The 12981-nt window shown below is 37.7% G+C and overlaps 1 protein-coding gene across 1 annotated transcript; it reads left to right on the forward strand.

The window, feature by feature from the left end:
* Positions 1–382: 382 nt before the first annotated feature.
* On the forward strand, positions 383–12640 carry ces3 (carboxylesterase 3). The gene is made up of 13 exons (XM_044355489.1): positions 383–465; positions 2701–2902; positions 3007–3145; positions 4653–4786; positions 4915–5068; positions 5812–5916; positions 7292–7393; positions 8265–8405; positions 8613–8693; positions 10627–10768; positions 11117–11266; positions 11524–11596; positions 11822–12640. The coding sequence occupies exons 1-13, from the start codon at positions 399–401 to the stop codon at positions 11988–11990; spliced, it is 1659 nt and encodes a 552-aa protein (XP_044211424.1). The 5' UTR covers positions 383–398; the 3' UTR covers positions 11991–12640.
* The last annotated feature ends 341 nt before the right edge of the window (positions 12641–12981 follow it).

Here is a 12981-nt window from a genome sequence, read left to right on the forward strand (position 1 = left end):
GGATTTTGTCATTTTTGACTTAACGGTCAGAGTTCTGTTTGTGGTGCACTGGAGGTTAAATCAATGGTGATTATAGTATTTAACGCTGACCTGTTATTGTGACATAATGAGCTTGTTTGTGCTATTTGTATGTGTGTGTGTGTGGGGGGGGGGGGGTTAGAAGTTGAAAGTGCATGTATGCTTTATATTTACATATATATATTAACAAAGTGTGCGTGTGTGTTTGTGTGTGTGTATGTGTGTGTGTGTGTGTGTGTGTGTGCATGTGTGTGTGTGCGTGTGTGTGTGTGTGTGTGTGTTAGAGAGGGGAGGTACTGGAGGGCCAGGGCGGGGGCAGAGGGCTATTTCTCTGAAAGAACACTGTAATTCATTCTGTCTTTTCTTCGAGCCTGGTCAAGATGAGAACAGCGCTGCTCATTGTTAATTTGCTTCCTGTGCTGACAGCGATAGCACAGGCAGCACCAGGTAAGAAAATACTTAATTTTACCTCATATTAGGGCAGGGTATTCTGATGCACCATTGTACAATTCATTGTACAGTTTTCAAATGTCTTAGCAGCCCATGAAGTGTTGAGAATAGTGAAGATATACCTGATATAATACTGCGTAAATTCAGTCATAGCCTTTGATAACACTAGGTAAGACAAAGCATGATCATTTGGCTAAAACAAAATGTGCTCAGTTTTCAGGAACTACAAGTAACAGCCTTTTTTTCAGCTCCACCACCATGATTTTTAGATTTTCTTTTTGTCTGGACCTTTTAAAGTGTTTCATAAAACAATTATTAGTTGATTAAAGAATTTTCCAAATCTGCCCAGTAATCCCTGGATTTGTCATTTTTTTCAACTGGTTACATGCAATACCGAATTCACTCTCAAACTCTTTAAACTGTTATCTTTACCAACATTATTATTATTATAAACAATATTGATTGCACTGATGCAACCAGAGCCATTCAGTGTTCTACAACAGCTGTGGCAAAATGTGTCTCCCAACAGTAATACTCTGTCACTCATGACACAATGACCTAATGACACGTAGTATTACAATAGTATTTGTGTAGTAGTAGTAGTATTTGTGTGCATCAACTTTCGATTATAAAACAAGAATAGAACTTCTTTACTGCATGAAAAAAATGCGACAATCTGCTTTAATGTATTTTTCCCATTTTTCGTACAAGGTCATTTAAAAATGTAAGACAAAAAATGTGTGTATATTCTTCTACATGGCAACAAAGGATAGTTACCAATTACTGCCACTCTAGTCAACCCTGTCCTCTTCAGCCAAAAGCTGTTGTTTTTCTATTTTTTTCTATTATATATATAATATAATTTTTTTTCATTTAAACTCGAAATAAGTTATTAAAATAGTATGTAAACATGTGCAAAATCGGCTAAATACATAGAGTTTAGCTGGTGGTTGTGTTTAAATGATAAAACAATTCATGAATTGTGTCATAGGGCTTCTTCACAGCAGACATGTTGACTTGTCATAGTAAGAAAAGTACAGGTGTTACAAATAACATTATTGATGGTTCTGTTCCATTTAAGTGTCCCAGTAAGACATGACAGTGTGACAGTGAGTCAGCATGAATAATACCAGGACCTTGAAACTGAAGCAGCTAAATGGAATTCAGCCATTATTCATTTGATTTTTTATACTTGTGCTTTTCCTACTGTCACATGTCAAAATGTCCTCGGTGAGAAAGTTATAAAATGTTAACATTAACCACGGTTTAGTCCACATAGACTGCTATTGAGCTGACTATGTGAAGAGTTTTTAAAAAGTGAACTCAGCATAAACTAATGAGTGTAAATCTTAAAAAGTTATTATGTTTTTCCACATGCTAACCTACTTTACATTACTGTTGACTGTTCTCTGGTATTTCTAAATGTGTTTTCTACATTTTTGGAAGATCATTGCACTAATAACTCAATGCTAAGGTGCAAGAGGGAATAAAGTTAATAAATATGGTGAAAAGGAGGCAGCATTATAAAGTTCAATGCATACATTTTATGATAAAACTTAATCAAAGTAGATATTTGACATAAGGGAATCCCATAGTTATGTCCCGATTACACTACATACTGGATTCAGTATCCATCGTATCCAATGTATACCATTTTTATACATTTTCTATATTTTTTTCATTTAGTACATAAGAAATAATTCTCATGAAAATCAGTTTGCTTAAAATTACAGTAATTTGTAGTATGGAAGTGGGACACAGCTCCAGAGTTTATAATGACATCATGTAAATACACAGGGCAAATGCAGTTCACAACACCTGTAGTTTCCATGAGACATGGAAAACTCCAAAAACACAACTTATCACAATAAATATAAGAAAGAATAAAAGGAAATTAAATTTTACACACATTGGGAAATAAGTGATAAAGTGAAGTGGCTGCAGTCCTCAAACAAATCCGTAAACTCCATCTGCAGCACAGTGCTCACATCAAAACCACACAGGCCTTCCAAGCTCTTAGCAAGCCATTTGCTTACATTCATTTCAGCACAGCAACTGTACAAAAACTAAGCTGCAGAGATTTGAAACTTGACTGAGTCAGACAATCAGTCACAGTCAACATATCTGCACTCATCTTTCATCTCTTAAAGTATGTTCTTGTTGAATGGCAACACAGTGCCAACTTTCAAATCAATCTTCACTGACAACCACGTTATTATGCAACATCTCCAGCAGGGAGTGTTGGCCCTGTGGTCTCACTGAAAAATGGCAAAATCAGAGGAGATTATGTGACGGTGAAAGGCACAGAGAGGGGAGTGAAGCAATACCTGGGAATCCCCTTTGCCCGTCCCCCTGTGGGGCCCCTCCGCCTGGCAGCTCCTCAGGATGCAGAGCCCTGGGAAGGGGAGCGAGATGGCACACAACAACCCCCCATGTAAGACTTGGTGACCACTGAATCACAAAAGGGCACAGAACATGATAAGATCTGGGTAATGTTGTCTCTCTGGATGAGTCTCATTTCTTCTTCCTCTCTCTCAGGTGTATCCAGGATCCAGAAATAGTTGTGAATGTTTCTAAGACCATGTCAATGCAATACACCCCACCAGAGATTTCAGAAGACTGTCTGTATCTGAACGTATACACTCCAGCGGAAGCAGCAAAAGGAGACAAGCTGCCGGTGGGTTAAGGAAACAGCATATACATACATAGATGGACAAAATAACAGAGTCACGTTACAGTCTAAATGCAAACTAATGGAACCTGCAACAAACACTAACTTTTTGAAGGGAGGAAGTAGCATATAATGTTATACTGATGCTGAATACACTGCTGTTCATTGTGTGATGTCACATGTGTTGGCTGCTTATTAACCTTGTTCAAACAGAGCTTCAGCATGTTTGATTTGACCATTCAGGTGTCTTTATTGCAACAGGTTGGTAGATGGTATTGGTTTAGCTTGGTTAACTTGTTGGCAAGAAACTTCTTACAAAGTTGAGTAAACAGCAGAAACCTAAATGAAATCAATATTTGCAGCAGTTCTCCTCGGTTCACTTTAACACAGTTTTTCATGGTAACTTGCAGGTAGGTTGTAACCATCCTGGAGAAAGAATGTTCTGTGGATTTATTATTTAGTCTATCACAGGTGCTTCTTCATGTAATCCCAGATTGACTCCATGATGTTGAGATCAGGGCTCTGTGGGGGCCAAACCATACCATCTGTTGTAGGCCTCATCATTCTTCTTGTTGCTGAAAATAGTTCTTTATGACTGAAAAATAATAACAGAAATTATTACAGAAATCACATCTAATACTGCCACATGATTCAATCCACCCAAAGAAACTATTTTGCATCAACTGACACTTCAGTTGCTTTCAGTTTTTACACTTTAAATAAAATTTCAACTTCTTTCAGCGCTTACCAGCCTACTGATGACCATAAACTTTCAGCACTTTCACATCAACTTTCACACCAACTGACAGTTCAAAAACTTTCAATTATTACACTTCTACTGATTGAAACTCCCTTCAGTGCTTTTAAGTGATATTTCCATTGCCTCCAACATTACACATTTACATTTAAAGCATTTTCATCCCTTTGTCTTTATCTGATGCTTCAACTGCTTTCTGCTCCTACACCAACTGAAATTTGAATTCTTTCAATGCTTACATACCAACTGATGCTTCAACTACTTTATTTATTTGGATCCCCATTAGTCACTACCAAGGTAACAACTACTCTAAACTTTCAGTGCTTCCTGTCATTTTTAACTGCTTTAATCTCCTATTATTTAACATATTCTTCAAAATCTTACAGCTATTACACTTAAGATGACTGACATTTAAATAGCTAGTGGGCCTTACATTTCAACTGCTTACAGTGATTACACTTCAACTATTATCAGTGCTTATGTCATACTCTAGATATATAGTGTATTTAATGAACACCAAGTGACTGAAGAGTACAGTTGAGTCAACAGAAATATTTTCATCTCAGTTTATATTGGTCCTGTATAATCTTTTAATGCATCACAGTATACAGTACTACAAACAGTTGTAACTTGTGTTGTATTGTGTTGTGTTGTGTTGTGTTGTGTTGTGTTGTGTTGTGTTGTGTTGTGTTGTGTTGTGTTGTGTTGTGTTGTGTTGTGTTGTGTTGTGTTGTGTTGTGTTGTGTTGTTGGTCAGGTGATGGTGTGGATCCATGGAGGAGGTCTGACAATGGGTGCAGCCTCTCAGTATGACGGTGCTCCATTGGCTGCTTATGAAAACATAGTGATGGTTAATATTCAGTATCGCCTCGGCATTCTGGGATTCCTGAGGTAGGAAATTGTGTTGCCCATCATATTTGTTTGAAATGTTTCAAATACAGAAATAAACAGAGAAGATCCACAGTATGGTGGTCCCCCAAGAATTTAAAGCAAATGTCTCGACTTTTCCTGTCCCAAAGCACTGGAGACGAACATGCTCAGGGCAATTGGGGTTTCTTGGATCAGCTGGCAGCTCTGAGATGGGTGCAGGAAAATATTGAGGTGTTCGGTGGAGACCCGCAAACTGTCACCATTGCTGGAGAATCAGCAGGAGGCATCAGTGCATCCATACTGGTAGGTTTACAAATCACTGCAAGCAAAAAAACATGTAAAGCACCATGTGTTGGTTGTGAAATGACAGGAACACCTGTATACAAGTGTTTAAGTGACCCAAAAGGAAAGAGCCTCTGTGCTAACACCTGCGATATATGTTTGAGTGCATCTCTGTATACCACTCAGCCCTCGGAATTATTACAGGTGACAGTTATAATACTTATCGTTGTATCCTATATAACAAGGTCAGCTGGTCTTCTCTGTCTGAAAGACGCAACAAGCATTGGTTTCTGTTATCTATAAGGCTCTTCTTGGGAAAACCACCCTATGTTACATTGTTACTGACCTGGAACCTTAGTCCTTATACACGTTCTCATGATTGGCTTATGCTCCAGGTTCCACGTGTCCATCCTAAAATGGGAAAGTTAGCCTTTAGTTCTTGTGCCTCAAACACCTGGAATAAATTTCAGCACACCCTGAGGCTTCATACACTTGTACCTACTGAACAATTTAGCACCGTGATCCGGAATCACTGTATTTCAACTTAATAGCCTGTTTTTTTTTTACCAACTATTTATGTATTGTGTGTGTATGTTTTACTATCTTATTGTTATTTATTGTGCTATTGTTAACTTGATGTCATTGTAAATGAGAGCAACCTCAATGACTCTCGAGATTAAGTAGAGGTCTAAAGGAATCTTGAATTTATTATGTATCGTGTCCATTTGTCAAGTGATTGCATACGTATCTTCCCTGATGAACAGACTCTGTCTCCACAAGCCAAAGGATTGTTTCAGAGGGCAATTTTTCAAAGTGGAGTAGCAACACTTGGGACCTACACTACAAGCCATCCTCTGGGCCACACCAAGGTACTGTAATATGTAAACTGAGTAGGTTAACACGGATTCAGAGAGGCAGCAGTAGTTAAAGCCCCCCTCCAGGCAAAAATATGTTTTTCTCCTTGTTCCTTCAGTTGGATGTTTGAAATTCACTGTCTGACACTAGAGGAATGTTTTCACATTCGTCTACTGAGAGTGGAAAGTTTCTCATTGCTCATTAAAAATTTGATTGTAAGAGGTGGGCCTACAAGCATGATTTGTGACATCACAACTAGTTTGGGGCCAATGCTACTCCAATATTCAACTTACTCGAGTATGATGAAGAAACTTGAAACCTCCAGTGCACAAACACTGAGAATGGACTTTCCAGTGAAGTAGGAGACCTCTTGTGTCCAGCAGTTCAACTTTTGAAATGAAACATATTCTGGATTTTTAATAAGGTAATGCCATTTTAAGCATTTTTATAACTGAACATTTTTTGGGAATGTCAGACACAGTTTATTTTTATATGTCCTACAACATGTCTGGAGGGGATCTTTAAAGCTGCATTTTTTATTTATTTATTTTTTTGCCACTTGGGGCCAGTGAAATAGACGAAAATACAACATTGACATATGACCTTAGAAAGGTTGTTGCAAACACACAGTTCCCTTTGGTGTGGTGTTTGTGTCCACCTAATATTACCTCTTATTTTATCTCTCTTCCTGTCTCCTCCAACTCCTGAGAATAATATCTGGCTCTTCAGCTAGTTGCTAACATTGACTGTCTGCTGTTTGGTACACAGCGAGTAGTGTATAGTAGGTTTATCAGAACTTTTCTTCTGAAAACAGCTGGTTGGTGAGGGTGGAGTTTCATGTCAGAAATCCAAAATAATGATCCAAAATAGATTGAAAAGCTGAAGAGCTGAAGCAAACTGCAGAGTTGGATAATGATTATCTGTGGGTTTGTCAATAGCAAACAAGCCTTATTGATCTACTGTTAATATGAACATTATGATTAGTGTAGCTTTAAACTATTTTAGTTGATTAATTGAATCAGGAATGTTCTGGGGGTTAATAAAAGGGGTTATGCCTTTATCAACACATATTGGCGATTGCTTGGAACAAGATCCACAGGTCAACAGGTTTAGCTTACTGTGGCCTGGTGTTTGGTCTTTTCAGTTTCTTTCTTATAACACTGTTCTTAACACTGAACAGAATGAAAATGAGGAGCAAAGTAGAGTTTTGAAAGCTTGAAATTTTAGCAAATTCAGCATTATTGCTGATCAACAATGCAACTATAGATACTGAATATTACACATTATGGCCCATTTGTGCACATTTTTATAGCAACTTACTGTACTTGTTGTACTTTTAACTATTGTGTCATGGTACATTTACTTGTATGTATTCTTTCTCACACCCAGATTGTGGCCAACCTGACTGGATGTGACCGCAGCACCACAGAGGAACTGGTCCAGTGTATGAGAGGGAAAAGTAAAGATGAGTTAGTGGATGCAACCAAAAAGGTAAATTGTCTTGTGAAGATATACAGAAGCGCACATAAAGCAGGTATTACATGCATTCAGCTTTAACTTGATTGTGTTTATTACATTTTTTATTCAGTCTTGCTTTTCCTGGATCCTTCTGTCTTTACACTGGACTGAAGCTGCCACTTTAGTCATTCAAGTTAAACTGGGAGGCCAAAACTAGTCAGAAAATGTCTTTCAATTCTGTAAATGGTAAATGGATTGTATTTATATAGCACCTTTCTAGTTTTCTGACCACTCAAAGTGATTTACACTACATGGCACATTCACCCATTCACACACACACCAATGGCACAGCCTTCGGGATCAATTTGGGGTTAAGTATCTTGCCCAAGGGCACTTTGACATTCGGACCGGAGAAGCCGGGGATCGAATGCTGATCTTCTGATTAGTGGACGATCCACTCTACCTCCTGAGCCACAGCCACAACACCTCTGTGCATGTTTACAGATGAAAGAACAATGGATTACACTAGACCCAAAATATAAATTGCATGTTCTACAGCACTATAACTCACACAACAAATCTTTAGTAACAAATAAACATTAAATGAAATAATTGAAATGAAGTAGTTATTCAACCGAATTTTGGGAAGAAACCTTCTGTAAATCTTTTACAGTGGTGATGTTTATTCATGCATATAATATAGCCACAGATGGTGAACAAATTATTATTAACTGATAATTAATTATTTAAATCACAGGAAGGAAGGAATTGAAATGTTTAACCACTGTATAAAATTTCCAGACTCTGGCCACAAGATGGCAGCACGTGAGCATTCCTGGCTGCTGAACAAAGACTAGAAAGTTTTTTTAATGATCATTAACAGTAATTTTTGTGTTGTGTTTAGATGAAAATTTACCTGGGAGCCGTGGTGGACGGTGTGTTCCTGACTGATACTGCTGAGGAGCTTTTCAAGAAGAAAGAAGTGCTGAAGGTTCCAGTGATGATGGGAATAACCAACCATGAGTTTGGATGGATCCTGCCTCAGGTCACACATTTCTCACTGACTTCCTTCGTTCATATTATACTCTTATCAGTCTTACTGATACTCTTATCTGTGGCAATAACACTACTCCTACTATAGCTGTCTCACGTTAGTCACACTTCAGATCACTCTTTTCTTAAAGGGATCGAGGTAGTGTTCTGTATTTGTACTTGAACTAATACTGAAACGTTTTCTCATGTCATGTGACAGAGCTTTGCCCCTCCTGGCTGGGAGAATGGGATGAACAGAGAGTCTGTGCTGGCAGTGGTGAACATGTTCAATCCTACAGGGGTGAGCTCCTTGATAGTTGTTGTTGTTGTTTGTTGATGATGAGAATCTTTAAGACAAAGAGGATGAAGGTGTGGAGTATTATCAAAGACATGTATGTTAGGGTTAACACTCCTGTCAGTGCCCCTGAACACTGGCATTGGCAAATAGAACTGGAGTTGGTCCCCGAGTGCTGCACTATGGCTGCCCACTGCTCCTAGTATGGGATGGGTCAAATGCAGAGGACAAATTTCATTTCAATGTGTATGAGTGCTGGGAAATGACAATGAAGAGGGTCTTGATTCTTAATTCTTATGATGAGAACAATGATTCTTCCAAGGAATACTACACAGGTCTGACTAATATATTTTTTTTTCTACTTTCAAAAGCCCATATTAAAGCAGCATTATATTATTATATTATTATAATAACAAGTATAATTGAAGCTAGAGAATCTATTTATATTCATATTTGTTTCATACTGTAATCAGTTTAGACTTAATTTGAATGTATGTGAATGTATTTTTATGATCCATATGATTTATGATATGACACAGATAACTCCTAGTATCAATAACAACATTTCAGTTCATTTCAAAATACTTCATCATTCATCACTGTTCTTCCCTCAAGGGGCAATTTGTGGCAATTCGGTGTTTGAACATAAAAAAACAAACAAACTGTTCATTCACACACATAAAACAATTAAGAAATACAAAATAGGTTTTTGTAAAGATGTTAATCCATTACTGACAGGCATTGTCCTGAAGGTACATTATGCCAAAAAGTGCAAAAACAGCAAGTGCATCCATCAGTCTCTACATAGAGTAAACTGACTGTTCACAGTAAAAACTTCAATTTGTTTTACATATATGTGATTTAAAAAGCATGCCTGATAACGCCAGCTAAAAGAAGACACAGTTTGTGGGGTCATTGATAATCACATATGCCTTTTTGAGGACTTTTTTATTACTAAGCTGAGCAAGACATTTCTGTGTTTTGCCAGTAATTTTGTACTTGGTTGCAATGGATTCTTGCAATTGACTCTTGTCATTTAAGCAGCAAATCAATAAGAAAGTTATAACACTCTCAATAAAAATGGTATAAAACTTTGTCGATGTAGTTTATGTAGACATTGCAGACATTCCTTTTTCACAATGCATTTTTCACCAAATCTTTATTTTCACCAAATCTCGCAATGGACATTTGAGCACCTATACCATGAATACTGTTGGAAGACTGTCAGTGTTTTTGTAAAATGATCATTTCTTTAGTTTCACATACATCTAAATTTAAAACTGTAAATGTGTTCTTACAGTATGGTCATAGACTGACTGAGAAAAAACAAAGTAACACTTTCATAAGCATATTTTATAATGTTATGATTTTATACATATTTGCGATAACAATCATCTGTGCATAAGACAGACAAAGATGATCATGCTAGCAGAACTGTGAGGCTGTAGTCGTGCACAGCGGTGGTTTGAGCTAAATGCTAACACATCTTAGTTTTGAGTGTTAGCATGCTATGTTGATTTGCGCAAAACTTAAAGTACAGCTGAGGCTGATGGACAAACCAAAATTGACCCGATGATGCCACTAAATGATAAGTCAGGGGATCACCAAATTTTTATGAATTTTGGTTGGTTCTGACAGCCAGCATATTTACTATGGACAAATTCTATAATAAATATTAAAATGACTTATCTTCATATTTAGGGAAAATATCAAAATCTATTTTAACATTTGCAATATTGTGACATAATAGTAGTGTAGTATTTTTGAATGGATACTAATTAAGTCAAATTCTTTTTCCAGCTTCACAGCTGTGTACACACAGCTGATGATCAATGGCTTAAGAGGTCATGAAATCATCCTCCTTGTCAATGAATCTCTGTAGAAAAACAATACAAGATCAGAGAGAGATCTGACGGTCCAACTTCACTTCCTGTTCCAGGCCTCCTCTGCCAACAGCCTCATCACAGATGAATACCTGAAAGATGCCAAAACTCCAGAGGAGATCAGAGACAGATTCACTGAAATCATAGGAGACCTCCTGATGACGCTGCCTGTCGTCAAGGTGGCGGGTTACCACTCAGGTCAGAAGGGGAGAGGCACAGAGACATATTGACAGCTCTGCGAATAAATGGGAAGCAATGTGACTGTGTCGAGTATAGAGCACTAATAGATCAAAGCCCTGTGTAGAGCATTCTGTCAATATCACTGCCATTTGCCTGTAAAGATTATAGATTACAGGATGCTCCTTTAATCTCATTTCAACCTGGTACGAGGAGGGTACCCCCCGCCCAATAGAGTTCATGCATCACTCTGACGTGCACAGTGGTCATTGCCTGCAAGGACAAGCTGATGTCTTTGTGACCTTTGACCTTTGGCTCAGCCTGTGCACCTCTTGTCTTGACTTTTCTTTCTCTCTCTTGTGTGTTTAGATGTGGGTGTCCCAGTCTACATGTATGAGTTTATATATCGTGCTGAGATACACAAACACACCAGACCCAGCTTTGTGAAGGCAGATCATGCAGATGATGTCGGCTTCATGTTTGGTGGATGTTTCTGGGATGGACAAATAAAAATTATTGGTAGGTTGTATGTAACATGATATCTATTATATATAATGTACTCTACTGTATAGCACTAAAACAGGATTAGATGGACACTCCCGGTCCTCTCTATTCTCATTCGTGAATTAAGTACTTGTCATGGCAAAGTAATATGAACTGAATACATTTTGGGTATTTAGGTGGAATGAATGAACAGGTAGGAGTCTATATGACTACAAAACAATGCTGAAGTCATTTCAGATCATAGAATGAAACTCTTCCTGTCTCATCTTCAGGCACCATTACTGAGGATGATGAAAGGCTTTGTAGGACCATGATGGCATACTGGGCCAACTTTGTCCGTAGTGGGTGAGTAGGAATGAACTATAGTATCATTAAAGCTTAATGTAAGGGACAAACATACAAAAAATTAGCAATTAAATTAGATTTTCCACAAAAAGGCTATAGCTGTACAAACCTTCACCTTAATGATTGAACACATTAAAGCAATGACAAACACACCATGTAGATGACTTTATTTGTAATATATAGACCCCACTAATGTCTGTCACTGCCATGTCTGTATATCCTCAGCTCTCCTGACGGTCCGGGGCTGGTCAGTTGGCCTCAGTACGACAAGCAGAAGCAGGAGTACATGGAGCTGGGCCTGACGCAGACTGTGAGACAGAAACTGAGGGAGGACAGAGTCCATTTCATTACCGTCACCCTTCCTCAGAGGCTGGAACTGTTAGCAGCAAACTGATCACCACTACATTCACATTATTTTTGTTAAGGTCTCAAGATAAAGATTTTTTTTTTTTTTTTTTTTACACATTCTCAATATAACTAACTAGTATGATTACTTGTGCCAACTGAGCATTATACTGTAGGTCCAGTTGTCAACCTGGACCTCTTTACCTCTGTTTTAGAAAGGACTTACTGGGCTTCTCTTTCAAGTGTTTTAATTCCATTCAAGTGTCTTTTGTTGACATACATTTTGTAACATAGCTGTAATAAAAGGAAATCCTTTCATTGCAAGTAAAAAAAAAAGTCTCATTTGTCTCCCTGCTGGCAGTTTGTATTTTTTGAAATTAAACAGGAATCATTTAGTCTGTGAGTGACTGACTTTTAGTATAAATCTGTGAATTCAATTTGTGAATTCAATCGATTAATTTGATTTGGTATTGATTCATTTTCCTATTAATTTTATACACCATGTAATATTATTAAATCTGGCTTGTTAAAATTAAGAATGTAGAAATATGACAATACATCATCATGTGCCAAGGAATACCGTTATTCTGAACATTTTGTACATCTGGGCTTGCCCCACATTTAGTCCATATGACGTAGACGAGTGATAAGCACATTTCCGACATTAAAAAAAATAAAACATTTATTGTGCAGCACTGAGCAACATTGAGTTTCACACTGATTTATTATCTTATTCAACATGTTTGAATGGAAAATGAACAAGCATCGTCTTATCTTAATAAACCACCGTTTCGTTTATGGATGTCATATTCCAGCCTTTTAAAATGAAATCATCTCATGATAAATGTTGAGGGAATGCGTTAAGTTGTGTGTATGAAGGGCATTAATAAAAATCACTACTGAATCTTTCCCTCAAAATATCATTCTCCTTCAATTTTTGTTATTCGGGGTCCATGTTTAGCCATCATGCTTGTATTGTGGCATTATACTGCGCTGCTGTTTCTCGGCCGCGCTCATTGGCTGTGCTGTTCGCTGACGTC

This window comes from Thunnus albacares, chromosome 7 (assembly GCF_914725855.1).
Source record: "Thunnus albacares chromosome 7, fThuAlb1.1, whole genome shotgun sequence".
In the NCBI taxonomy this organism is placed as follows: domain Eukaryota; kingdom Metazoa; phylum Chordata; class Actinopteri; order Scombriformes; family Scombridae; genus Thunnus; species Thunnus albacares.

What these genes read in the sequence shown, in the direction of transcription:
- ces3 (XM_044355489.1), top strand. Translation starts at nt 399, where the DNA reads ATGAGAACAGCGCTGCTCATTGTTAATTTGCTTCCTGTGCTGACAGCG. An exon ending in TAGTGGATGCAACCAAAAAG is followed by an intron (nt 7,394 to 8,264) that starts GTAAATTGTCTT and finishes TGTTGTGTTTAG; the next exon opens with ATGAAAATTTACCTGGGAGC. An exon ending in GCCAACTTTGTCCGTAGTGG is followed by an intron (nt 11,597 to 11,821) that starts GTGAGTAGGAAT and finishes GTATATCCTCAG; the next exon opens with CTCTCCTGACGGTCCGGGGC.